Source organism: Phragmites australis, chromosome 4, assembly GCF_958298935.1.
Source record: "Phragmites australis chromosome 4, lpPhrAust1.1, whole genome shotgun sequence".
Taxonomy (NCBI): domain Eukaryota; kingdom Viridiplantae; phylum Streptophyta; class Magnoliopsida; order Poales; family Poaceae; genus Phragmites; species Phragmites australis.
The window spans coordinates 6,616,811-6,644,009 of NC_084924.1; the positions used below are offsets into that span (position 1 = coordinate 6,616,811).

At 43.3% G+C, this 27,199-nt stretch overlaps 2 protein-coding genes across 2 annotated transcripts; both read left to right on the top strand.

Moving 5' to 3' along the window:
• Positions 1-276: 276 nt before the first annotated feature.
• On the top strand, positions 277-3,143 carry LOC133915472 (stem-specific protein TSJT1-like). The gene is made up of 4 exons (XM_062358641.1): positions 277-587; positions 2,088-2,328; positions 2,442-2,562; positions 2,685-3,143. Exons 1-4 carry the CDS (start codon positions 388-390, stop codon positions 2,876-2,878), a joined length of 756 nt encoding a protein of 251 aa, XP_062214625.1. The 5' UTR covers positions 277-387; the 3' UTR covers positions 2,879-3,143.
• A 571-nt stretch (positions 3,144-3,714) lies between these two features.
• Positions 3,715-11,036, top strand: LOC133915471 (uncharacterized). Its single transcript, XM_062358640.1, has 10 exons — positions 3,715-4,264; positions 5,235-5,499; positions 6,088-7,043; positions 7,127-7,550; positions 7,632-7,813; positions 8,615-8,771; positions 8,859-9,086; positions 9,184-9,534; positions 10,050-10,151; positions 10,256-11,036. Exons 1-10 carry the CDS (start codon positions 3,828-3,830, stop codon positions 10,484-10,486), a joined length of 3,333 nt encoding a protein of 1,110 aa, XP_062214624.1. The 5' UTR covers positions 3,715-3,827; the 3' UTR covers positions 10,487-11,036.
• Positions 11,037-27,199: the final 16,163 nt, after the last annotated feature.

Sequence of the window (27,199 nt, forward strand, 5' to 3'; positions counted from 1 at the left end):
TCACTTGTCATCTTTTGTGAGTTCTGTGGTCTAGAAGTTCATGTGAAAATTGAATAATAGTAAATACACTCTACAGCTAGCTGTCCCCTGAAACAAAATGAAACTGTTGGCTACCTCGAAAACATGGCAATTTATCTCTCTCTCTCTCTCTCTAAAAAAAAGAGAAAATATGGCAATTTATCTGACCAAGAAAACCAAGAAAAGAAAATGGAACCAACCGACCAAAGGGTAAAATGGGGAATCGAAAATTTCTATATATGTTGACTGGTGGCATTCACCATTCAGCGTTGCCGTGTCTCAGCAACAGACAAGGACGAGTCGCAAAAGAGTGCGCACGGAGACAGAGGAGAGGAGAGAGAGAGAGAGGTCGCATCCGGTGGCGGCGAGATGCTGGCGGTGTTCGATCCGACGGTGGCCAAGTGCCCGGAGGGCCTCCGTAGCCCGCCGGTCGCTGGCGCGGCCGCCGGTGGCGTTGGCGCACTGATGAAGGGCTTCTCCGGCGCTCACGAGGGCGCCGTCACCGTCAGCCTGGGCCCCGCCGGCGCGCTGGCCTACTCGGGGGCCAACCAGAACCCCCTCGTCCCCAGGTACGGTGCTCTCCCTTGCTCGCTTTCTTGCTGAACATGCTTGCAATGGCTCCTTGCGATGCACAACTGCGTGGTGGTCGTGTGCTCCGGCCCAAGATTCGGTGATCCCTTGATCGCTTGAGGTTCCTGTTGGAATGTGCGGAGATCTCCTTTTTCTTTTGGTTTCTTGGGAGTTCAGTTCTGCCGGTTCTTCATGGCGATTCTTGGGGAAGCCACTTGATTCTGTTCAAGTTGGACTGCTCTTTCTCTTGGCAAGGATGCAATCGACGATGGACGGTTATGCTCAGATGTTGATTGGATGTTATATGGCGTAGCGTGTAGTCTCTAGTGTTTCTTGGGTAGATTTAGGGCCTTGGGCCTTTTGTAGCGTGCAGGTTGGTCAAGCCCTTCTAGTTGCTCAGATCTGCACGAGATGTTCGAAGAGTCAGCACAATTGTGATGAGCGCAACGGATTGTTCGTTTAGTCCTTTCTCATGTTTCGTTTCTGGCAAATTTAGAATTTATTAGAATCAAGGAAAAAGAATTTGGACGCTGGGTTTGACAGGTGTATATAGTAAAATCTGCTTTATCAATTGGATGCTGTGTCCATTGAGTTGGTGGGTTCAGGAATGCATAGAGAACATAATTTGGAGACATGCTTTGCACCGTCTCATCCCTTAATCTAGGAGCACCTACTCATTATCTACATCCTCCATACAAAGGTTGTGCTTGTATGTATACTAGTGCTCTTTATTTGGTAATATTAATTGTGCTTGAAGGGATTTTGTTAAGGGATGTACAAGTCGGACCGACCCACCGGTTAGGGAAATACCATTGACAGAAATTTGCTATAGTAACTTGCCTTGAGATGCCTGCACTTGTAGCACTTGGTGCTTCTCTCCACCATTGAAGTTTTTGAGATACTGATGTTTCCCCCCCTATCCTATTCACCTGTTGTGCCAGTAGCGTACCCATGTCTTGTTGAACAACCGAATTACATGTCAATTTGATACTTATTTAGCAATTGTTCCTTGTCAGCCCAACAGGGGATGATGGTGACTGATGTCTTTTTTATTAGGTAACGCATTGTACTTGTATAACCTATTATTAACTCAAAGTAGGTTGTATCTGTCTAACCTATTGTTAGCCTTAGCCTGCTCAGTTATTCGGATGCTAAACAGAATTAGCATTGATGGGCGTTCGTGATATGACAACAATAATTCTGCTGTATTTTAAGCATCATGCTATTGGTGCAGTGAAGGAAGTCCAACTATGGAAGAAAATGTTTCTCAAAATACATGGTTTTTTAGGCGTGTGGGAATTCCATCAACTGCATAGCATGGAATTTCTTTTAAACAAGATTATTTTGACCTGGAGAAAAATGCATCACAACAGATACGCACTCGTGTTGAACCGTGATTGATCCTTAGAATTCTTTTGAGAATTCTTTTCTTATCTGTTATATCCATACAATTGGCTGGATTACATTTACCTGACTCTGTGCCTTGTTCTCCTACCCAGGTTGTTTGGTGCTGTGAATGACATCTTTTGCCTGTTCCAAGGGAACATTGAGAACATTGCCAACCTGAAGCAGCACTACGGCCTGAGCAAGACTGCGAATGAGGTGACCATCCTCATCGAGGCCTACAGAACCCTGAGGGACAGGGGCCCCGTCCCAGCCAGCCAGGTCGTGAGAGATCTCAGTGGAAAGTTCGCGTTCATCCTGTACGACACCCTGTCGAAATCCACCTTCGTTGCTGCTGTAAGTCCACCCAGTGCATTGCGATCATGCAACCATCTCTTCTTCCTGAAAGTTGCATTTTTTCCTTACCTCGTTGACTGTGGCCTGAGTTGCAATGCCGTGCCTGAGCGCAGGACGCTGATGGCAGCATCCCCTTCTTCTGGGGTGTCGACTCCGAGGACCACCTCGTGTTCTCTGATGACTCTGGGCTCCTCAAGACCGGCTGCGGCAACTCGTTCGCGCCATTCCCCAAGGGTAATACTACAACATAACACCATTTGATCCTTTCATCCTTGCACATCCAGAAATGGAAATTCTGTTGAACTCTTCAATGTGACGTCTTGATCATCAACTCATCATCCGTGTCCATCCATCAGGTTGCTTCTACACCACCTCTGGCGGGCTGCAGAGCTTCGAGCACCCGATGCACGAGCTCAAGGCGGTGCCGCGCGTCGACAGCCAGGGCCAGATGTGCGGCTCGACCTTCAAGGTCGACAGCGAGGCCAAGAAGAAGCAGGACGCTAGCATCCCGCGCGTCGGCAGCGCCGCCAACTGGTCCAACCAGTTCTGACCGTCGGCTTCTTCCACCATTTCTTGCTATCCATTTCCCCAGCCGTGAGGTGCCGATCGGTGTATCTGATGAATTGCTGAGGCAGACGATGCTGCTGTGCTATGCTACGGTTTTTTACGAATTTGTCGAACGCCATGAGACTCTGATCACGTTATCTACCTCGTCGTAGTGCTGATACTAATCATACCAAGTGTCCAGGTGGTGGTAGACACCTGCAGAATCTATCTCCCATGTTACAATAAAAAGGATCCATTTGGTACCGTAAGGTCGTGTGTGTTTGCTGTTGCATGATGCTATTTCGGAGGGCAGTTTTTCCACGCTCGTCCTTTGCCTCCCCGTTTGAAATCTCACTTAGGCGGAGGCAACAATTCGGGAGATTTTACTATTTATCACTGAATAACTGACTATGTTTTTTATATATCATCATGTGGGAATCCTCACAAAAGATGGTATATGATGGATTAAGTAGTTATTCGGTAGTATTTTGTGAATTTATCTTAAAATGAAACGGTTTTCTGTGAGATTCATGTAATGTTCCTTCGAAATTATATATTCTGAATGTGACCGTTGCCCCGATCGGACTGCAACCCAAGCCAATTCTGAAATGTGAATCGGGCCGAACCGATTTTCCTGACGTCAAAATAGATTATACGAAGTCGGACCGGACCGCAGGAAACCAACACAAACTTGGGCCCAAACCGACCGCACCCGAACGCTCCCGTTCCAACGGAGCCCACCAGCTTTGATCGCATCTTCTCGGGTTCCGCGTCCCCGCCACCTCACTCCTCGCATTCCTTTATTTTACCAAAAAAAACCTTTTTTATTACCAACTCCGGCCTCTCTCTCTCTCTCTCTCCCTCCCTCCCGCGCCCCCCTCTCTCCTCCTCCGTAGGCCCGTACGAAACCCTAGGCTCCGCCGCCCAAAACCCCGCCGCGCCGCCGCCGTCCCATGGCCCCGGACTCCTCCGACCCCGACGCCGAAGACCTCCCCGTCCGAAGATCCGACGCCGCCGACGTCGCCGGCAACGTCTGGGACCTCGCCGCCCTCTCCCCACCCCCCTCCGGCGGCCGCGAGATATACATTTACCGCAACACGTACAACCTCGTCCCGCGCTCTTTCGGTGGCGGCGGCCTCAGGTCTCTCAAGTTCTTCGGCAACGATGTGGAGGTGCTCCCCCCGGAGGCCGGGGAGCTGGATGGGCTCGAGAGCCTGCAGGTCAAGGTGTCCGCGCCCAGGGTCTCCGCGGCGCCGCTCCGCCGGATGCGGGCGCTCAAGGAGCTCGAGCTATGCATGGTGCCGCCCAGGCCCTCCTCGTGCTCCATACTGGCCGAGGTCGCAGGGCTTAGGTGCCTCACCAAGCTCACCATATGCCACTTCTCCATTAGGTATGTGCAAAACCGCAAAACCACTAGCTCAATTGCCAGTGCCTGCTTTCCTGCCGGCTTGGTGTTTATTGCGTCAAATGGTTCTTGCTAGGTCGAGCAAATGCTACTGCCTTTTCAGTTTTTTTAGCCTAAATGTGGTTTCTTTATTGTGTTCACTGCTGGCATTTTGTATTCCTTCAGTAGAATGACTGTAGGGAAAATGGTGTGCATAAAAAGCTTGGATGTGCTACCATCTGAGTGGTAATGACTTTGGTTAGGCAGAATTTTGCTATGCTAGGTAGCTTCTAGTAATCATCATTGCTCCCAAGTGTTAATTAAGGTAGAAGGCATGATTTGTGCTGCTTTTGGTGTGTGACTTTGCTTCTGTCATAATGCTTGCGATGTTCACCTCACTTCAGATGCCCTTTTTCTGCCATTTCTTTACTGTACATCTAGCACGGTAGGGAATTATTAGCTTACTCAACTTGAATTTGGCTAGCTGTTGTTCAGTTCTATGTCTGAAATGCAGTAGAATGTGTATGCATTGTTTGTTGTGCTTTTCTGCTGGTGGTGGTGGAACACCTGTCGACTTTATGTTGGAGTTTAGTTCCAAATGGTTATTGTCGAATCACCTTAATTTGCCTTAATGCCAAAATTCTAATGATGCCATTTTCAGTGTGCAACCTTTTAATTGCCTAATCACCAGAATGATCATGAAATGGTTCTGTGACCTTTAAACCAGTTGTGATTATGGGTTAAAATCTCAGTTACTGGAGTGTGAATCCTGATGTTTCAGACCCAATTAGGATGCACCCATATTAAATGCATCATGTTTCTCAGAATGGTAGTTTAGACCATTGATGGGGAAGTTGTACCATATTTCTAATGAGTAATAACAACTTTTTTATGCTATATTGAGTTACTTATTTTCATCTTGCTCCTGTGGAGGAAAGAAGTGGTGATACCCTATCCTTCTTTTAACAATCTTCAGGTACCTCCCTCCTGAGATTGGCTCCCTCAGGAACCTCCAAGAACTTGATCTCTCATTCAACAAACTGAAGAACTTGCCTAACTGTGTAACTGAGTTGAGTGCCCTGAAGTTCCTCAAAGTGACCAATAATAAGCTGGTGGATCTACCCTCAGGAATCTCGTCTTTGAGATATCTTGAAAGCCTTGACTTATCAAACAACAGATTGACTTCTCTTGGATCAATTAAACTTGTTTCTATGCTTACACTGCGGTATTTAAATCTCAAGGTATATTCTCCATTTGCTATTTCTGTTCTTACAAGTAAAATTACGTGCTTCTTCTGTTTGCTAGTTTTTGGTTGTGTGTCAACATCTATTCTGCAGTCTTTGCTATGGTTCGGCATGTTTATGTCCCTTATTTAGATCTAATGAAAGTTTAAGGTGTGACATCCGGCCCAATTTTGGATTGAGCCCATGAGTGTATGAGGACACATGTTTAGTACCACCTTGCTAGTTGAGCAACGGTGAAACAAACTTATAAGACTACTAGAGTCCATGCCACCAACCCCGGGTTAACCCTTTTATGCGAAGTGAGGACGAAAGCGTAAGTGGGTTGGTGGAATGTGTGGTTTGCCTAGTGTGCGGGTAGGCCTAAGCCAGTTTGGACTCTGGGCTGTTACATAAGGGCAGACGTGTCTGGAGGGGGGGGGGGTATTTAGTGAAATAGGTATGGTGGGGTGTTGAGTTTTAGAAGAAACTCCAGCCAAGTTTTTTTTGGTAATATGATTTTATACTTATTCTTTGACTATTGTATTTGCTTTGTGGATGTTGTGCTTATAAATTCTCATATAGCGACAATTTCCGTCATGTTTTCAGTTTAATAGGCTTTCTCATTCCTACGTGATCCCCTCATGGATATGCTGTGACTTGAGGGCGAATGGTGAGAATGCTACAAAGGGTGGCAAGCTATTGTGTTCAGGTGTAGCAAGCATGAACATTTTAGCAGAATCTAGAACTGCGATTCGCACTTGCGACAGTGCCCTTTCATACTCGCACGAAGAAGCTTCCCCGAATTTGAAACATTATGCCCCACTGAAAATGAAGAAGGGCTGGAAGAGGCAGGATTGCCCGCAACAACGAGCTCGCCAGGAGCGTTTAGATTCAAGCAGGAGCAAGCTCAATGAAAAATGCATTGATGAAATGGCTGTGAACATGGCCGAAGACGAATGCCCTTTTAGTTTGCATGATGTGGAAAACAAATCAGAGATTAAAAGATTTGATGAAGAAATTTCTGTACAAGATACGTTGAAAGAAACGAGTTCTATATCTGAAGACGTATCATCTATAGTCGATGATGACTTGGATGGGCTTATAAAAGATAGTGGCATGATGTTACAGGACCATTATGATGAGGAGAAACCTGGAATAAATATGAGAAATTACCATGATAACAATTCTTGTATCAGCCGAGACCCTACTTGTTTCAGCAGAGGCAGTGTTCACAGTGTTGAAAATGAACTAGAGGATACTGCTTCATCAGCCCACAATGTTGATGAAACTGGTCGAGAGAGCCCTCAAGAGACATCCAAATTTACTCCAAAATCTAAAAGGCACCCTGATATGGATAGCAATCCTAAACCTAGCAAATGCCCAAGACCAATTGATGAATGCTCAAAATTATCATATAAGTACAGTGTGGAATCATTTTGCAGCATAGATGACCATCTACCAGATGGTTTTTATGATGCGGGGCGAGATATGCCCTTCATGTCATTAGAGGAGTACGAAAGGAGTCTTGGATTATATGCACGTGAAGTTATTCTTTTGGACAGGTTAGTGTTCATTCCTACCCATAATATTGTGATCTGCATTTTGCATATGTTGTATGTGCTAAATATTCTTTTGTTTTACTTAGAGAACAAGATGAAGAATTGGATGCGATTGCTTCTTCAGCACAATTATTGTTATCTAGTTTGAAAAGGCCAAGCTCTTTTGAAACAGATGAAGATGCTGGCCATGATTTACTGAGGGCATCAGTGCTTGCTTTGTTTGTTTCTGACTGCTTTGGAGGTTGTGATCGAAGTGCTTCTCTTGGGAGAACACGGAGAGCTATCATTAGCTTGAGGAAGGAGCAACCTTTCATTTGTACTTGTTCCGCTGGAAGCATATGCGACAGCAGTGAAGCTTCTAGGCAGACCAATACTCTTTCTGGACAATTTGATTTTACTGGTCTGTGTGATAGATCAATACATATCATCAAGGAAAGGAGAAATTCAGGTATTGTACCAATAGGGGCACTGCGATTTGGTGTTTGTCGGCACCGAGCTGTCCTAATGAAGGTAATCCCTTTGTTCCCTGCCCCAACATAAATTCTGTGTTTGCACTTTGAAGTTTGTACATTGTAACCATATCTTTTGCAGTATTTGTGTGATCGTGCGGATCCTCCAATTCCTTGTGAGCTTGTGAGAGGTCATCTTGACTACACACCTCATGCTTGGAATGTTGTTCCTGTTAGAAACGGGAATGGCTGGGTAAGGATGATTGTTGATGCATGTTACCCTACCAATATAAAAGAAGAGACAGATCCAGAGTACTTTTGCAGGTGAGCAGCTTGTAATTTAAAGTCAATGCGTAAGCACTTGTCACTGTAGTTTCTCTTTACATTTTTTTTTCATGTTGTGTTTATATTGAATTCATCATGGCAAATTAGAACTGCACCATGCTTGTTCTGTCATAGAGTCAATATTGAGTCAGCTCTGTTTCAGTGTTATGTTAATGTTGTGTTTGGTGGAAAGTATGGCCTATAAATGCCTCGTGTCATTTTGCTTAGGCAGCTAATTTCCAGTCTTTAGATACTATGCATATCATAAGTAGTCTAACTAGTGATTTAAATGCAGAGGTCAACATGTGAAATGAAAGGCTCTGGTTTAACTTAATAGGAAAGAAGGATATTGTAAAACATTGGATAAGATACAGCTGCCTTTGTCATGTCGTATTGGTAGGATATGGTCCATGATGCTGCTACAAGCTGCCAGTCTTGTCTTCACACAAAAATTTCAAATTTTGACCTGTCCAGCAGCTCCTCTGCCTTCACAATTTTCATTTAGTTAATCTCTAACAATCAGAAAATATCTTCAGTTGAGGCAGGGAGTGAGTTTTTTCCCCTTATAATATATATTTTCAATTCTTGATTTGGCTTGCTGGTAGATACTCTTTTAATCCTTTATTATTTTGTTCACCTAATGGTAGGGGCTCTTGTCTGCTGATCTAGTGTTGCATGCATATTAGTCATGCTGTTTCAGGGAGGCGTTGAGAACAAGTATACATACTACATGCAGGTTCTTTCTGAATCCGACATCTTCATCCTAAGTTTGATTAACCCATTATCTTCATGCGGTTTCAGGTATGTTCCGCTCAGTCGACTTCACATTACACTTGATGATGATGGCTATACTCCTCGGTGTTCCTTCCCTTCTGTCTCGCTATGCAAAGAAATTGAAGCTACAGCTTCTAGTTCCGTCTATCACTGTAAAATTGGTGCAGTTGATGCTGCAGCGAAGGTTTTTGTTTCTTCTTTAGTTCGTTGGTGCATTATATGTGATATCATTTTGTTTGATGGAGTTCCTTGACTTCGTTGCCAAATGCAGATAAGATATCTAGATACCCGCAGTGCGTCAAATGATGAAGTTAAAAAATTTGAATACAAGCTTCTTGGGGAAGTAAGAATGCTGGGTGCTCTAAGGAAGCACAGATCCATAGTGGACACATATGGACACCAACTTTCTTCTAAATGGGTTCAAGTTGATGGTGATAAAGAATATAGGATATTACAGTCTGTGATTTTAATGGAGTATGTGAATGGAGGTTCTCTTAAGGTAAAATCATTTTTAGTTTTTATGACTTCCCTGTATTATTTCAACATCACTGTGCAGATGTTCTTTTTGATTATTGAACCTGTCATTTCCTCATTAGGGCTATTTGACAAAGCTACTGAAAGAGGGCAAGAAGCATGTACCCATTGACCTGGCATATTACATTGCTCGGGAAGTTGCTTGTGCATTGTTGGAGCTGCACAAGAAACTTGTTGTTCACCGGGACATAAAAAGTGAGAATGTTTTGGTTGATCTGGATTCTAAGAGGAATGCAGGCACACCATTAGTCAAACTCTCTGATTTTGACAGATCCATTCCTTTGCATTCTTTGTCCCATACATGCTGTATAGCCCACCTTGGTACACATCCACCCAATGTTTGTGTTGGGACACCTTGTTGGATGGCTCCAGAGGTTCTTCAGGCCATGCACGAGAAACATCAATATGGGCTGGTAAGCATTTATTTGGAAAATCTGGTTTTTTTTTGGGGGGGTTTGCAATGTTTTTTAAATAGTTCTGCATACTAGTTGGGGAAGTTGTTTGATATCTGTGTTGCAATCTGCATTATGAAATATTATAGCTATGCTTTAGCTAGTTCTGCATGTCAAGTATGGCATCAATTTTAACTATGTTCTAAGCTAGCACATCAATTATCTTGCAGTAGCAAATCTTACAGTGTACATACTTCTTGTGGAGACCATTGTTGATACTTGAAATATTACTCCAACCACTGGAGCTGTCTTGCATTTGTTAGTGCCAGCGTGTATGCATGTCTATTGGATTCCAGTGTAAATCCACTTCAATTTAGTAAACTGAGATCCACTGGAATTAAATAACTATGTTAGTATAAAGTATTAACAAATAGCCCCCTAGATACCTACTAGAGTATGTTAGTCAAATATCTACCCCCAGCCCAACAAAACCCCCAAGAGGCTCGATTGGTGTCATGAAGTATTTTTTTATGCAGGAAGTGGATATCTGGTCATTTGGATGTTTTTTATTGGAGATGCTTACACTTCGGATACCCTACCAGGGACTAGCTGACTCAGAAATATATGATCTCATAATGGTAATCCCTCTTTTCATCAGAAGCAAGTTATTGTTTTTGTTGTTGCTTGTGGTTAGATATGAATGTATGAATGTCTAACCATCTTTGTGATCCTATTCCATCAGAGGAAGAAACAAAGGCCAAGGCTAACTCAGGAATTAGAAGCATTCTGGACAATGGATGAGCCAGTTACGAGGCTGAAGTTGGGGATCACATGTGATGCTGATGCGGATAAACTAAGACATCTAATAGATCTCTTCTACCAGTGTACCAGAGGAAATGCATCCAAGCGCCCCCAAGCTGAGCAAATTTACAACTCATTGTGCTCCTTACCCACATGTTATGACATGAGGTGAATCTGGATCCTGAACCAGAAACTTGATGGTGAGTGATGAACCAGATCGGCAAACCGGGGCAGGTTAAGCTGGGTGGTTCCAGCAGGTCACGACCAACTATACTGGCAGTTTCACTGCTCTCGGTTAGTCACTTAGATGGTCTTCGGGTGGCGTCCAGGCGGAACATGAGAAGTCAGAACCAAGGCAGCAACTTTGGTTGCCAGAGCTCCTCCTGAGTCAGAACATGAGAAGTCAGTTTTGTAGCAGCACGGCATCCCGACTCACCTGTTGTATTAGTCTTCACCTCATCATGTATCTTTGTGTCATGCCATCCATTTTTATTCTCATTATCGTCATCATCATTTGATGGCATTTAAGTTATTAATTTAGGCCTTTTGCGGCCCCAAGGCATTTGTCTGCTGGACTGCTGCATCCGCCTCCTGTATGTGTATTTTTATTTTTTTGTACAACTGTCAGTCCATCGGTGATCCGTCGTCATTGTAACCATTGACTGCTGATTTATGTAACTGCTTCGCAAGGTTATTTATGCTGATTTCATCAGTTTTTTCGACACCAGACCTTCGGAAACTTGTATCTTTTACCATTCCACAGCAAGAGACTGTACTCAATGGTTCAACTGCCTCTTCGTATTATATGTGTAAGTAATACACATTGCTGATCTGTTGTCCGTGCAACCCTTGACTGTTGAATTACAGTAACTGTTTCTTCATCTTGTGTAGTACTGGTAATATAGTCTTGTATTCAAACTGTTCCAAGTGCCATTTTTTTATTACAATCCAATCTAAAGGTAAATTTCAGCTGAGCTTTGCACGATTGCCTGGTGATTCTTGTTAGCATGCTGTGAGGTTCCTGCACGGATCTGAAAAGTTCACTCTTGCTTGCACTTTTCTTTGCTTGAACACTCCAATATTTTAAGCACCACCTATGGCCCTGCAGAGGCCTGATCTTTGACTATCGTGCATCCCTGCATGGACCAGTCTCTAGCCTATGGCCGTTTTGCTTTTTAAAACTGCGGTTTGCCTTCTCGAGATCGAATTTGTTTGCAGGCGAGGCCAAGATGGGCAGTCAATCCCTGTCGATGCATCGGCCATTTTCGCCGCCTCCGCGACATGCCACGACAGGCCTGCGCTCCCCCTGGCGCGAGCATGTGCCCACCTCGCGTTTGACTTCGCGCCGATTGGCCGCCAGCGCGGCCGGGCCGCCAGTTCGCCGGCCGCGGGTGGCATCGCGTCTCGGATCCTCACAGGGTCAGCGACGCTGCGACAGGGCGACGATATAGTTTACGAGCCCCGCCTTGGCCGCGAGCCTGCCTCGGCGCCCCCCATGTGATCTCTGCCCGTCGATCCGGCTTATATAAGCAGCGGCATGTGATGTGATCCTCTTGCCATTTCACCCTCGACCTCGCTCGGCGGCGGCTTTGAGCCCCAAGCTGAAGCTGAGCCTGGCTGCAGAGGACATCATGGGTGCCCAAGAGAAAGAGTGAAGCTGCCAGCATGATCTAACTTGTGTGGGAGTAGCCGAGTAGGCAGCGTCATTGTGCGTGTAGCGTCTGTGCTGTCCACGGAGCAAAAAACCCAGCAGGCTAATTTGCTGGCTTCTCACGCTGCGTCAGGCTTTCTGAGTGATGGTTAGATCATGCTGTGACAGTTTCACTCTTTCCCTATGGGCACATCGAATCGAAGGCGCCGAGACAGACAACGCACAACACAACGTATACGACGATCAGGTGCGCATGTATAGCCTCCTCTCTCTCTCTCTCTCTCTCTCTCTCTCTCTCTCTCTCTCTCTCTCTCTCTCTCTCTCTCTCTCTCTCTCTCTCTCATTTTCTTCAGGGAAGCTTTATATTCTCTCTCATTTTCTTCTTTCTCTTCTGCTCTGAATTTGTACTCCACAGACTACTCCTGGAGGAGAAGAAGCCAAAGCCCAGAGATACTTACTATTGCAGCGGTAGATGTTATCACCCGTGTGTGTGATGAGCCTGGGCCATGACGTAATTGCCATGGTGTCGCCTGATGGCTCGAGGTTTTGCAAAAGGAACCACACTTGAATTGAGATGTCTTTTGTAATTGTACGCAAGGCCCGCGGGCATGAACTGTTTATGGCATGTGCAATGCAGAGCTAGTAGCGTGTAATTGTCGCCACCACTTAACAACTAGTGCGTTACAACCAGATCCATGACGTACAGCGTCGATTCATTGAGATTGACCGGTACACAGTTTAGAAGGCAAGAGAAAAATGCTTTCGATTAGAGTATGTTCTCGTTCACAGTCTGACAACGCCCTTCCTCACCTCGCAACTCCACGGGTAGATACCGGCCCCACGCTGTAGTCAGCCAAGTGTGCAGCGCAGCAGCTCCGATGCTCAGCAAATGTGCAGCTCAAACCTAAAACAACACTATGACATTTTTTAGACAACCGAATAAGTGAAAAACACTATGACATATACAGTGACGGACGCATGATGGACACCTAAGGACTCATCTTCCTCGTACGATGGACACCTATGAACTCATCTTCCTCCTCTGAATTTTCGGATAACAAATTCTTCTAATTCAGTCTATCTAATGTCTTTTTCAGGAGCTTCCCTCTTCTTATTCTTCATGGAGCACGAGAGCTTACATCATTTTCAACCATGTTTTTTTTTATTTTGTTTCTTTTTCGATTCTATTCTTCATTCTTATTTTCTTTATTTTTTCTCATCTTTAACAACTTCTTTTCAAATTGATTTGTGAAAAAAAATAAAGAGAATCTCATCCTGAAGATCTCCCGAACCGGTCCAACTCGAGGAGACCTGTACCTTCTCTCTAACATAGTAACATTCGCAGAGCTGGTAACCTCCTCTCGCTACAAAAGAAAAGATATAGTTGCAACTGAAAAGAGCCTTTATTAAGAAGTACCCACCGAGATCGTGCTGAGAAAGTTTCTAAAAAAAAATCGTGATGAGAAAGGTGCAAAATCCGCCAATAATTCAAAGAACTAGGACGATTGTCTGCGTCTAGGTAGTGCTATGGTACTAACTATGGTCTGAGAGCAACTTGTCGACTTGTTTTGGCTTCACGAAATAATTAAAGGAGTAGGTTGCTGTTTTTGGAATTAGCATCTTTATTCATAAGACATCTCTAACAAATACTTAAAATTTATCTCCTATAATGCATCTCCAGCAGTTCCTGCAAATCCAACCCGCATTACTGTTCCGTCCAAAAGTTGGTGCTTTTGCCGATTCCGCAATAGTACTGTTTAAAACTCTAGCAGGTACTCTATCCTACGCTACAAGGATACCAGTGGGTGCAGGCATACTCCAAAGTTGAGGATTCTGCAATACTGTTTACAGGTTCCGCAATACTGTTTATACAGTATACACGTGGGTCCGAGGGGAGGAGGAGAGTAATAGAAGGTAGGAAATAGGGTAGCTGCTGGAGATAGAAAAAATAAGGGATACTGTAATAGTATTAGTGGATGCTGTAATCGTAGTATAGGAGATGAAATTTTAGAGTATCTGCTGGAGATGGTCTATTATTATAATATCCTCTAACACTATTATAGTACTCTTTATTTTTTTCATCTTCAACAGCTACCCTATTTTCTACCTTCTATTACTTTTCTCCTCCCTCCAGTCCCACAGTCAACCTCTATAAATAGTGTTGCGAATGGTACAATATAGCAGCAAATTTGGAGTACTAGCTTCTCTCTCCCTAACACTATAACGTTTGATACCGTACCTGCTGGAGAGCTTTTTCGACCACCGATCGGTAAATTCAAGCGGCATAGTGTTTTGCGAGGACTGTATCACTGGAAAACGAAGTTGCTGGAGATAGCCTAGGCCTGGCGAAAGAAAACTTTCTCATTAGAGTATTTACTTCCTTTGTAAAAAATACATGATATTTTGGACAAGCCCAATCAAACTTATGAAACTTTGACCGTTAATAAATTTTAAAATATTTAGTTTCAAAATATAAAAATTATATGTGTATATTTATCTTAAAAATAATTTTATAATATTATAATCTTTTTAAATTATATAAATGTATTCTAGTTGATAATAGCGGTCAAAGATACGCATCGAATACTATCTTATATTTAAAACGGCAAGTATTTTTTACTGTAGGGAGTACTTTTTTCGTTGACATCTTTTGGCCATTTGGTTATACACATTTCTGTCTAATACCACTGCCAAGAATTGATAAGACCATTGCATCGCAGTGTACACGGGGACTCAGGAGGGAGGAATGAAGGGTCTAGCGTGGCTAATGGTGCTAATTCTGGCTGAGAGAAGGAAACCAACGGCAGGTACTTAGATCTCATCTGCAGTCATATGCGACACTGCAAATATGGTTGAAAGTATTGGAAATTGCAGAGGCGATGGTGAGAGCTATTAGTATTTAGTAGTAGGACTCAGGATTTAAGTAAAGGGTGCTAATTTCCACTCGGGAGCACGGTTCACAAATGCGACGGTAAGCGCTCAAAAATCGCGGTTACTGACCTTCTCGGTCCGGTCCGGTTTCAGAAACCGAACTGTAACCGAATTTGAATTCAAAAAGTTTGAAAAAAATAAAAAAAATCAAAAATTCAAAAAAAATCTTTAAAAAAACTAGACACAATTCTAAGACCTTCTGTAATTTTTTTTTTCAAAAATAATGTCGTTTGCATCATATTCTATAGGGAGAAAGTTTGAAAAAAATGAAAAAAATTGAAGCGTGCGGCTCAGTTATTAACTCATGTTAAGGAAAAGTGTAACATGCAAACACATATTTTTCTTGTATAAAACGTATTTTAAGAGAATCTTTAAAATTGATTTCACTTTATTTAGAGTTTTATTAATTTCTCTATGATTTTTACAAAGTTCACAAGCATAAAGTGAATATGTTAAGAAACAACACTGTAATTAGCTTTTTCATGTCTAGTATTATTTTTCCTACGTAAATCATAGTATAAATAAGCTAATGAAAGTGGTTTCACTAATTTTTGAGGTGTGATGGGTCAGTTATGAATTAATCTAGTCGCAACACATTTACACAATCATGCATATTACAATAACTAATTCATGAGTTCATGTATTTTTAAAAAACATAGGATCATGTAAGAAGACTAACAAAATTAGTTTCATGATTTTTAGATTAGCAAAGAGTAAACTATGCATTTAACTTGGTTTAACAAATACAATTTCTCACAGAAAATTTTGAACTTTTTTATGAGTATAAATACTTTTATCATGTAGATCATGTCACAAGGAAACTAACAAAATTTGTTTCACTTGATTTGAAGCTCAGATGAATTAGTTATTGATTTTAGAAGTTTGAGATAATTTTTGGGTTTTTTGTTAAACTTCACTAAAAATCGAGAAAACCGAGCGGTTACCGAGAAAACCGAGCGGTTACCGACAATGCGAAAAATTCGAGAAAACCGCTTGATAAATCGCAAAAACCGCTCGGTAACCGGTCCAAACCGACCGGTTACCGAACGGCTAAATTTGCGATTTTTTTTTCCAAATTTCAAATTTTACCAAATGAATTTTCTCCGATTTTTTTTGAATTTTTGACCGGTAACCGCGGTTATCGTAAATTTTTGGTTACCGCCGGAGCTCGGTAACCAAGCTCCGATCGGTAACTTTATCCCTGCTCGGGAGCCGCCACTACAACACACGGAAGAGCAACCCAACCATGAACCATCGGTAAGGGTGAGGAGGCGGCGAATCGGCATCGACGCATGGATCGATTTGCGTGGGAGGGAAGCGAGGGGCGGGGCTGCTCAGTGCTAACCCGATCGGCGTCCTTCTTCAATCTTCAGGTCCGAGACGGAGGGGAGCTAGGCCGCGGAGGCCATGCAGCGGGCGACATGCGGCAGTCGCAGCCTGCACTGCAGGTAGTTCCGACCACCGACGGGGATGGGCAATGCCGTGACGGGATCTGCCTTCTGCTTGCGCCACCGGGCACGGGTGACACCGTGATGGGATCTGTCTTCTGCCCTGCCGAAGAGCCTGGTCGCCTGGAGGAGCAGCCGAGCACTCGAGCAAGGGCTGCAGGGCACCGCCGGTAGGGACACAGTCTCTGGACTCACGGAGTCATAGGCAGTGAGGAGGCAGAGCAAATGAGCAGGTCTGTAGGTGGACTAGGCTTTGGCCTTTGTGGGGTAGGGTAAGGGTGACGTCGATGTAAAGAATAAGAGGGTTTTGTCAAAGGTTTATATCAACTATCAGTTAATATTTTTAAAATCATAGCCGTCTGTGTGATTAGACGAGGCTCGCGCGATCAATCTTCTAATCGTAGATGGAAACCTCGTGACCAATACTTGTTGGTCGCGAGGCAGGTACTCACCAAACCAGTCTAATCTTATTTAATATTATTCACTCATGTGTTTTCCTTCCCCAAGCACTCTTTCGACGGGCAAAGTCGTGGGTCGGTGCAGAGACGGTGTGACCCGTCCCGTAGCATTAAATGCTACCGGACGACTTGACAGCTGAGCATGACGGTCTGGCAGGCAAGCGTGACGATGTTTGGTGAATGGGACAGGGCATGCAGTACAACCAGGGCGAGCCAGACGTGCCCATAATGATGACCTATGAGTAGCTATTTTCGTCAGGCATAGAACAATCTCTGTATTTGACACGATCTACTTGTATGTACACAACACACCTTGCCTCCTGCTATATAAAGGGATGAGCACTCTAGATAAGTTCACCTAACTTATAAGAAAATACACATAACGTATGGCTATTACCCTAAGAGAGATCTGAACCTAATTAAACCCTGGTGTTCTTGAGTTCCTTCGATACACATGTTACACCCTAGGTACCCACATACCTGGAGTGCTACCACACCTCACCAAATCCTACCGAGTCTAGAAATTTTAGAAATTTTTGGCACAGTTTCCCTTGTAACAACAGCTTTCTAGACAAACAAATCATATTTAAATCTCAGGCACAAGATACAAACATTAAGTAAACATCACAGTCTAACCCAACAACCCGATAATATGACCACTACAACCACACGACCATCTCAACCATAAAGGTGTTTAACTAAATGTAACTAACAATTATAAAGTTCTAGTGAATGAAGACTAAATATTAAATATTGTTGCATGTGTGCTCAAATTATGATGCTACTCCAATCTCATGCATGTCGCGATCACTTGGTACCTAAAAACCAAATAAAATATAAGTATGAGTAAAAATACTCAGCAAGTATAATATGAAATTGAAAGAACATATAACACATCAAAAGTTAATGAAGAACCAGGATTGAAAGAAAATTCTCTTATCGTGAAAAAACCACTGAAATAGTAGTTTCCATAAAAAAAACAGACAATACTTGAATACATCCTTAGCATTTATCGGTAAAGCCGAGCAAGTGAGGCCACTAATTACTCATAGGAACATGAATATAAGAACCAACTGCACATCTAGTGTTTTTCAGAAAAACCCTCGAAACATGAATCATATGAAAAGGAAAAAAAATACTTGAATCTTGAATCATCTTTGAAAGAAATATTATCAGGAAACTTGAATCAAACCAATACATGAAGATATGAAAATTGAAATAACATAATCGAACAAGTCAAGAATCAACCAATGAGCAAACCATTACATCACATACAAGTTCATCATGTAGTTGCCTTTCAACCTATTGGAGTAGGTCACTATGTAGTTGATGTTGTTCCTGATTTGCACCAACCCCTGAATTCCTCTCTGATCGCTGGTCACCAGAGACTTGGGACGAATAGATTGGATCAGAGATGGTTTTCCTCCTGATGGAAGCAGCCATGGCCTAAAGGAATGCGCGTTGATGGCGCCCTGGAGTACCCAGCGGAGGATGTCATACAGCAGCCTAGCAGCAGCCACGAAACTCCGACGAAAGCGGTCGGAATCTGCGAAGATTGTGCTAGTGGTGTTGGTGACGGCTAGGTCCGAGCGTGTGGGAAAATAGGGCATGTTGGGCTTGGCTGCCCATTATACCCCTTTTTTGACATTGAGAAGGATTAGGAGACCCTTTAATGAAATCCAACAGTCTGAATTGATTAGGATCGTCATGTCCCCATTCGATATCCAAACAGAACATATGAATAGTCAAATAGATTTGCTTCAACAAGCTCTACACATCCACAGTCTCCGATCGTCCATCCAAGCTACAGATCTAAAAGTCCTTTTCCCCCTCTTGGAACCTCGCCCAGTCAACACTTTATTTTCTTTATGTTTGGGGTATTACATTCTCCCCCCCCCCCCCCTCAACAGAATTCGTCCTCAAATTCTGTATTTCAGTTTTTGCATGAAGTGGATTCAATTTGAGGTAACCGAAAACATAGTTACTCACCAGATGTGAAAAATTATGGATATTTCTCCCGCATTTGCGATTCAAGCTCCCAAGTCGCTTCGCGCTCCGTCTGATTCATCCAAAGGACCATGAGGTATTTCTGCGTCCTACGTCTCCACACTCTCTTGAATTCCTCCAATATTCCCACAGGAAGAGACTCAAATGTCAAATCTTACTCAATAGTTACCAGGTCCATTGTTATATGATATTCAGGATTCCTCAAATACTTCCGCAGCATGGAAACATGGAACATGTCGTGCACGCCCCTCATTGACTTCGGTAGCTCCAGTTAGTATGCCAGCTTCCTAACTTGTACAACTATCGAGAATGGGCCGATGTACCTCAAACTAAGCCTTTCTTTAGCATCAAATCTTACAACGCCCTTTATGATACTTGAAACTCCAAATCCCGTCTCCTGATATCCGCATAACTCTTCATCTACTCTGAGCAGCTAGCATGTGTGGTCGTATCTCAGTCACATGTTGTGTCGTCTGTTAGACCCAACCGGCTCCCAAAATTGCCGTATCACCCACTTCATTTCAACAAAGTGGTGATCTGCACTTCCGTCCATAAAGAGACTCAAAAGGTGTGGAACGAATGCTAGCATGATGACTATTATTGTAGGCAAACTGCACAAGTGGCAAATGATCTTCTCAACTTCCTTTCCAAGACCACACATGATCTTAGCATATACTTAAGGGTGTGAATGGTTTCCTCAGGCTGTCCATCTGTCCAAAGGTGAAAAGCAATGCTAAGCTTCAATTGGGCACCCCGGGCACCTTGCAAGCTATCCCATAACTTAGAAATAACCTAGCATCTCTGTCTGAAGCAAGGAGCCAGCTGCTCCACTATCTCGTGCATGTAGAGCAGTACCAAATCATCGGCTAAATTTGTGGAACGGATAGAGATAAAATGCACTACCTTACTCAAGTGGTCGACTATGACCTAAATAGCATCCTTTCCCCATGGGGTGCGGGGTAAACTAACCACAAAATCTATTGCAATGTCATCCCAGAGCCATAGAGGGACCTCTAGTAATTGCAGTTTCCCGGCAGGACGGAGCGGAGGCGCCTTCGGAGCGGGTTGGCGGAGGCGGCAGCAGGCATGCACACACGGGAGCTAGGCTGGGGCAAACGGCAAACACGCAGCGCGTGCGTCCTAGATAGAGGAGACGGGGTGGGCACGGGAATGGGCCAAAGCGGCCAAGCCCAGGTGGGGGGGGGGAGGGTGGAGGGAGGAGAGGAGCAGGCTGGATCGGGAGAGGGCCGAAGGAGAGGGAAAAGTGGTTGGTTGAGCCGAGAGTTTAGGTTGGGCTTGATTGGGTTTAGGTCCATGCGGGTGAGGGAGGTGGGTTGGGCTAAGCTAGGATTTTTTAGAATTTCTAGAAAAGAAAGAAAGCAAACAAATCCCAAATAAAATACCAAATAAAGCCTAAAAATTCTAGAAAATTCTGGCAAGCTTTTGAAATCGTTTAGAAGCTAATAAAAATATTTTAAACTTATGAAAACATTTTGATATTTTGGAAAATAAATATAACTCAAATAAACTCCAAATAAAACTCCAAATGAGCTAAAATAAAATCCAATAAAATCCAAATAAAATCAACAACTCAAAATAAAACCATGTATGCCTATTATCAACATGAATGCATACAAACAATTAATAATCTTATTCAAATTTGAATTTGAATTTAGAAAATAGGCCTTTTTCCTATACTAATTATTCAACCTATAATCTAATCTTGAAATTTTTTAGAAATTTGTAAAATCTGAAAAATCAGGGTGTGATAAATCTACCCCCCTAAATGAATCTCGCCCTCAAAATTCGGGTAGATCAGAGAAGAGACAAGGGAACTTGGTCTTCAAAAATTTCTTCTCGCTTTCCAATTTTTTTTTCTTATGGATGGTGATCTTGTGTGTGGCACGCTCTGTTCACTTTTGCTAGCTTTTTGTTCTGTTAGTTGACTTTGGCAGACCTTCCTATCCTTGGAGATTTACATGAGGCCTATCTTAATTCCGAGGAAAGGGTACATGTTCTTAAAGATCACTTCTGGGATCGGAGTGTAGCTTTTGAGTATTGTCCTTCCTTTGGCACACCTTAATTACTCCATTAAACTTACTGACTAGCCGTTTCAAATATCTAATTTTGGGTTCCATAATCAAGAGATTAGCTAGAGAGTCAACCCCCCTTAAAAATATTTGAACCAAAGCATACATATCTTACTCATGTTTCTTTCAGAAAACTTTATTACAGAGTTGATCAAGGAATACAACACAAGGGATGTCCTTCTGCCTGCTAAGCTTCCTTGGTCTTGATGTTGCTAACCTGATACTTATCACTATTTGGTTTAGCTGGACATTATTAAGTAGGAGCTTCATACTTATTGTGGCTTTGAGACTAGGTTTACAACTTCTCCCAAATATTGAGGTCAGGTTGATCCAAAGTAGGACACATTGTCGGGCACCTGTAGATTCGATGTAGGGGTCATCCACAGTAAAAACATGCTTTCTCGTTGGGCGGGGCACAGTATCTCTTAGAGCACTCGTTGACGAAGTGTCCTTCACCTTCACAGTGTAAACACACTTTCTTAGCGTCAGGGTCAAGAATCCTCAGGGGACATCGGTTGGCATAATGTCTCTCTTCTGCACAACGAAAACATGCCTTCCTTGTAGGAGCATCCTGGGGTTTGTTTCCGCCCAGATTTATAGGATGGGGAACCTGAATGTTGGGACATGGGAGGACAGATTTTTGCACTTCTTAAAATGTTTAGCCTTGTTCGGTTGAAATTCACTGTAGGTAATCACCCAATCACTGACGTTGAGATCTTGAAATCTACTTTGCGTCCGGGGATTCTGAGCAGACATCTTACTTCCATTACGTGCTTGAGACTGGGTAGTCATCGGAGTGTTGAGGTTGACCTGATTTGGATACCTCATAGGACACCGATTCACACAATGCCCTTCCTCTCCACAATGGAAACATCCTTTGCCTGAGGCGGGAGTAGCTGGGATGTTCTTGACTTGAGGAGTGGCTGGTGGAGTAGAACGGGATGTTTGATAACCTGAGTACTGAACAGATCCGTGTGGTTGAGACCTATACTGATTGTTGGAAAGAAACATAGATCCTTGCTGAGGAGCTTGAGTTGACACATGGGGATGTGCGTTGCTTCCTTGTCCTTGGAATGACATCTTCCTATTTTTCCTATTGTCCTGCTGACTATGTTCATCTTCTGCACTTAGAGCTTAGTGATCTGTAGTAGACTCCATATTCTGAGACATGCTTTGAAAGATCTGAGTCAATATCGTCAAGACTTGTTCCTTGTTGAGCCGTGATGGCACCTGCTGGTTGTTGTCATTGTCGTTGTTGGTACCTTGACCAAGCTGACCTTCCTTCGAGTTCACCATCTGATCAGGAATGCGGAGGAAGGTTGCAGCAATAATAGAAAGGACTAGAAGGAGAAAACCCAACTATACTATTAGCTATAGAGATATATACGGAACGTCGCTGTTAGCAGGTGATAAAGCATCCCATAACGTATTTTGGCACTCAAACAAAAAAATCAAATCACACAAGGCACACAACACAAACACACACTGCCAACATCGCTCTAACGTTTCCAAAGAAAAGGGGAAAATCCTCCTGTGACTCGAAAAACTAAAACTGGGAGTAGCGCGGAGGTAGATCTTCATATCTCTAGAGTTGTGAATGATGATTCTTCCTTGTAGCAAAGGATCTTTAGCTTCATCATCGGAATCTTCATTCGAGATAGAAGCATCGTGTGATATCATCAAAAGCTTCCTTCTCAACCGAAGTACCCGGGATGGTTCAACAACTAAAAGTTTAAAGGGTGAGCATTGGAAATTCATTTTACTCAATAGATTGAAGTAGGTGAATAGAGAGAAACTGAGGTGCCAGAAAAGCACGAGGATGGGTTTTTAAAATAGACTTTTAAAATATGATTTTATAGCACAACCATTTTATCTAGACTTACGTCATATGATCAATATAGCTCTGATACTACCTCTATCACACCTGGTTTTAACGGACAAAACCAGAAGCGACTTATGTATACCCAGGATGTTCAACACACATAAGAATATCACATGTGAAGTAACAAAAGCAGTACTTTTATAGAAATAAACGTTAACTCTTACAGCAATTGATATATATTGTCTTCTATGTAGATATCTGCAGCGGAACAGAAGTATTGGTGCTCAACAACACCGCAAGTAACCGACCGGGAGACACGCGTCTAGAACGTCACAACCCGTCTTGACAGTCTTCAACATCTTCACTCACTGAGCAGGACCACACATGTCATATAGCATAGGAAAAATAGCAAGCGTGAGCACATGACGCGCTCAACAAGTGTACAGTAAAATAATGATATGCAATCTTATACCAAGAACAAGCTAATGTAAAGGTTTATTTGCATAAATGTGGGTAAAGAAAACAATTGAACCTTAAAAGCATTGAACAATTATTAAGTGAATACAACCCAATTAACCCAACAACTAATATCCAAGGTTAACTATCTCGCAAACCATAATTATCTAGTACCATCAGTACTATAACTAAAACCATAATCATAACCATACCCAAAACCAAAACCATCTGGTAATGTGAGGATCCAAATCTTCCATAACCACAGGCACAACTGTTATAACAGTTTTTACACTCTACGGAGGTTTTCAGCTTTCCCCATGAGTCATGATTTCGTCACCTGCAAGCAAGTGACTGAAGTCTCCACTCTGCCAATGTTGATCAAGCACATCTCACACTACCTAAGGTGTGCGGCCAGGAGATCACTACAAGGCTGTTACAAAGTTTCTCCCAATATGTGTATACCTGTTGAGGTTTCACCGTTAGGGTTTACGGAGTCCCCTTCCAACCCAGAACCCCTTCTTGCACCAGATAGTTATCAGGATCTTCGATCCCTTCCCCACACGTCCACTACCACTAGCCAAATAGTTCTGGCTCAAGAGTCATCCCCACACATCCACTCCTACTGGTTGGCACACACAAACTGAAATCCACATATTTCTTAGGTTGTCGCTTCACGAACCGGTCCTTACTTAAGTTATTTGAGCTAAACTAACAATATAACCATGACCACTATCACCAACATCACAATGCTCAAGACCTAAGGTTCCATGCTGGTAAATCGTTAACAAATTAACCATCATCGTTGCTTATATTCATTAGTCAAGTATACGACACTTTCCAACATTTCTAACAGCATAGCTAAGCACTTCTACCCACGATAGACACCTAACCATAAACCACTTAGGCTTCAAGGAATGATAAGGAAATATCTAGGTAAATCCTAATGTAGTTGATTACCCATCATATTAACAGACACTGCATGCAATTTGTAAAATAAAATATTTAAAAATATAGGTTTAAGATGATCAAAAAATACACTTGTCTTTTACCTAATGCTGCCCAATGTTGTCGAGAACTTGATCTTGAAGTCCTCAAACAGATCCGAAGCGTTGCCGACTAATCGCGAATTCTATCACAAACAAAAGCAACACCAAATAAACTCCAAATTGCACAAATACTAGGAATAGAACGATAGACTTGGATCTTGGATTGGGCTGGACAAAGAGAACGGAATTGACTGAAATTCATTCAAATCAAGATAAACAGGTAGGAACTAGGACTTCACATGAAATGATAGAAATGACTGACTGAAGCATTAACATGTGCGACCTACAAAATTAATATATTATTTTAATATCATAAACTCATGTTTGTGATACAATAACATGTAGATCTGGCCAGCACATAAATGCCAATGCAATAAACATAAATTTACTAATAAAAAAATATCCTCATGTTGTAGGGATCTAGATGTTAATGAGAGATAACTAGATACCTAAAATTGACATGGTTGGATAGATCATGTTTTCATAGATTGATTCCCTCATCCTCTCCACGAGCAGAAGGCACTAGGGCACCTCCACCAGCCACCTCTCTCTCTCTCTCTCTCTCTCTCTCTCTCTCTCTCTCTCTCCCCCCCCCCCCTCAAGGCACCTCCACCAGTCGCGCCTCCCTCCCTCCCTCCCTTAGGGAACCTCCACCAGCCGCATATCACACCCCAAAAACCCTAACCTAGTCATCAAACATGCATACGCATTATGATATCATGCTTCATATATTTGGTTTCATTTTAAGTATTTAAACATGTTTTGGAAATATTGACATGTTTAGGATAAAAAATAAACTTTAGTGGGTTATATTAGTGAGGTTGACATATTTTATTAACCCAGATAGTAAGTATTTTAAGCTATTCATTAGACTTTGCTCTGATACCACGCTGTGAGGAGCTGTCCAAATTGTATTCGAATTAATCAATTGAGCGATCATTTAATAAGATTTGAGCTAGCACACGTCCGTCCCTCGATGTGTCACGTGCTAACCCACATCTCACCACAACATTCAAAGCCCCATCGGTTAAAACGAATCCAATCCCGATAGTCCTGTCATGTGTTTTATGGCTAAGATCGAAACACACGTCATTATAACAAACTTCATCACATCAAGGTATAATAAAGAGCGAGTAATGTAAATATATTACAAGACTTTAAGTTATTACAAGTTCAACGTTTTAAAGATCACAGCCGCTAGGAGAAGAAGATACAACAAGTTTATCTCCTAGCATGTTAGAGTTACTACACACCGGAATTAACACTTATAAACAACAAAAGAGAGGTGGCATCATTTGCCCTAAGGCGTCACCGAATCACCACGAGTAGCCCACCACTACTTTTGCCCATCACCGACATCGACGGACATAAAGCAACCGTATACTATTTCATCCTCACCTGCAAAAACTCAACAAAAGCAAGGTGGGTATGAAGGTACTCGTAAGATTTACTCCATAGTAGATACATATAATAACCCGACTCTAAGGATCATGCATTTGTGGATGAGTAGCAAGGAATCAGCCATTTATCGACTCAAGAGTGTGAGCATCTACAAAACTTAACAAATGTACCCTCCTATATTGAGATCATAAATATAACCATAACTATCACTTGAACAAACTAATCTAATGATCAACCATCACTAGCCACTTCACAACATACCACATACAACCCAACATTTAAACTCTACGATTGATGTGGATGGACATAAGCATGCTCATAAGTCATAACCGAGAGCACGACAATTCAAATTGATCTTGCACCATGCAGGAGGGAACAGTGTTACCCACACAACTCGGATCCATCCACTTAGCCCCGAGACAACCTTTCTCATACCCGGAACTACCCACTTGCACTTGCCTCTATGGCATCGTGGTTACCGTTAACGTGTCCCAGACACCTCCTGTTCCCTGTCACCTTGCTTCTCCACATCATTTTTCTCTTACGCGTCTGTCGGAGGATTAACTCCTGTCGCAGGGATCCCGAGAGACCCCTTTTTAGAGATTCGGCCGGGGGGGTGATCCTGAATAAGTTCGTCGGAGAAATAAATGGAAGTGAAAGTAAATGCGACGGCCGGTGGTGGGGGATGATCGACCTAGTGCAAAGGGAAGTAAATGCACCGGAGTTTAGACAGGTTCGGGCCGCGCAGGGGCGTAATACCCTACTCCTGTGTGGATGTAATAACTATCCTGAGGAAGTCTCTCAAAGATGTTGCTGGTTACAAGAATATTGTGTCTAACCAAGAGCTTGAGGCTCCTTGTTCTTGGGCAGGGACTACGGTTTTGCTCTTCGTGCTTCTGTGCTCGATGCTTACGGTCTTTTCTTCGTTGATTCTTTCTTTGTCTATCTTCGGTCCCCCTTCCTTTTTCTCTTTAATGTGCCGACCTTTTTATGCACTCGCCGGCTGCGACATGCCCCGAACGGGAAGGAGGGGGCAGAATTTCCAAGACGCCATGACTGAGAAAGGAGTCATCATTTCCTCTGGGCGAAGTGTCCGGGGGAGGAAAATGCGGCGCACGCCCGGTCACCTATCACCATAAACGCCCTGGCAACGGACGCCGTAGAGGGGGCCCACCGGGCAGCCACAGAGCAACCCGGCGTGCCCGCCCTGTCTTGTTCCTCTGCCACAGCAGGGTGACGGACGGAACGCCTTGATCCTGGCGATGTTATCCCGAGACACACCGGATGATACGGGACGGGACCCGTGCAATTAATAGCCCCACGCCTCTCTGCCAAAGCATGGCAGGGACTGACACTGCGGCGGGAGCAGTTGGGGATGTCAGGCCGCGCACGCTCATTAAATGCGGCCTCGGACCTCTGACTGGTTGACACCTCATCGGCGGTCCCCTCGAGGGCCCTTCTAGGTCGTCGGGGCATCGAGTGCTCGGGGGTACTGTTCACCTCCCCGAGCACTCTCTCCCGAGAATGCCTACCCTTGCCCTCGGGGTACCGGGTGCTCGGGGGCACTGTTTACCT

Bases quoted from the DNA above. Each gene is read 5' to 3' on its own strand.
- LOC133915471 (XM_062358640.1), top strand. From the start codon at position 3,828: ATGGCCCCGGACTCCTCCGACCCCGACGCCGAAGACCTCCCCGTCCGA. The intron at 7,044-7,126 runs GTTAGTGTTCAT...TGTTTTACTTAG, and splicing joins GAAGTTATTCTTTTGGACAG to AGAACAAGATGAAGAATTGG. The intron at 8,772-8,858 runs GTTTTTGTTTCT...TGCCAAATGCAG, and splicing joins CAGTTGATGCTGCAGCGAAG to ATAAGATATCTAGATACCCG.
- LOC133915472 (XM_062358641.1), top strand. From the start codon at position 388: ATGCTGGCGGTGTTCGATCCGACGGTGGCCAAGTGCCCGGAGGGCCTC. The intron at 588-2,087 runs GTACGGTGCTCT...TCTCCTACCCAG, and splicing joins CAGAACCCCCTCGTCCCCAG to GTTGTTTGGTGCTGTGAATG. The intron at 2,329-2,441 runs GTAAGTCCACCC...GCCTGAGCGCAG, and splicing joins AATCCACCTTCGTTGCTGCT to GACGCTGATGGCAGCATCCC.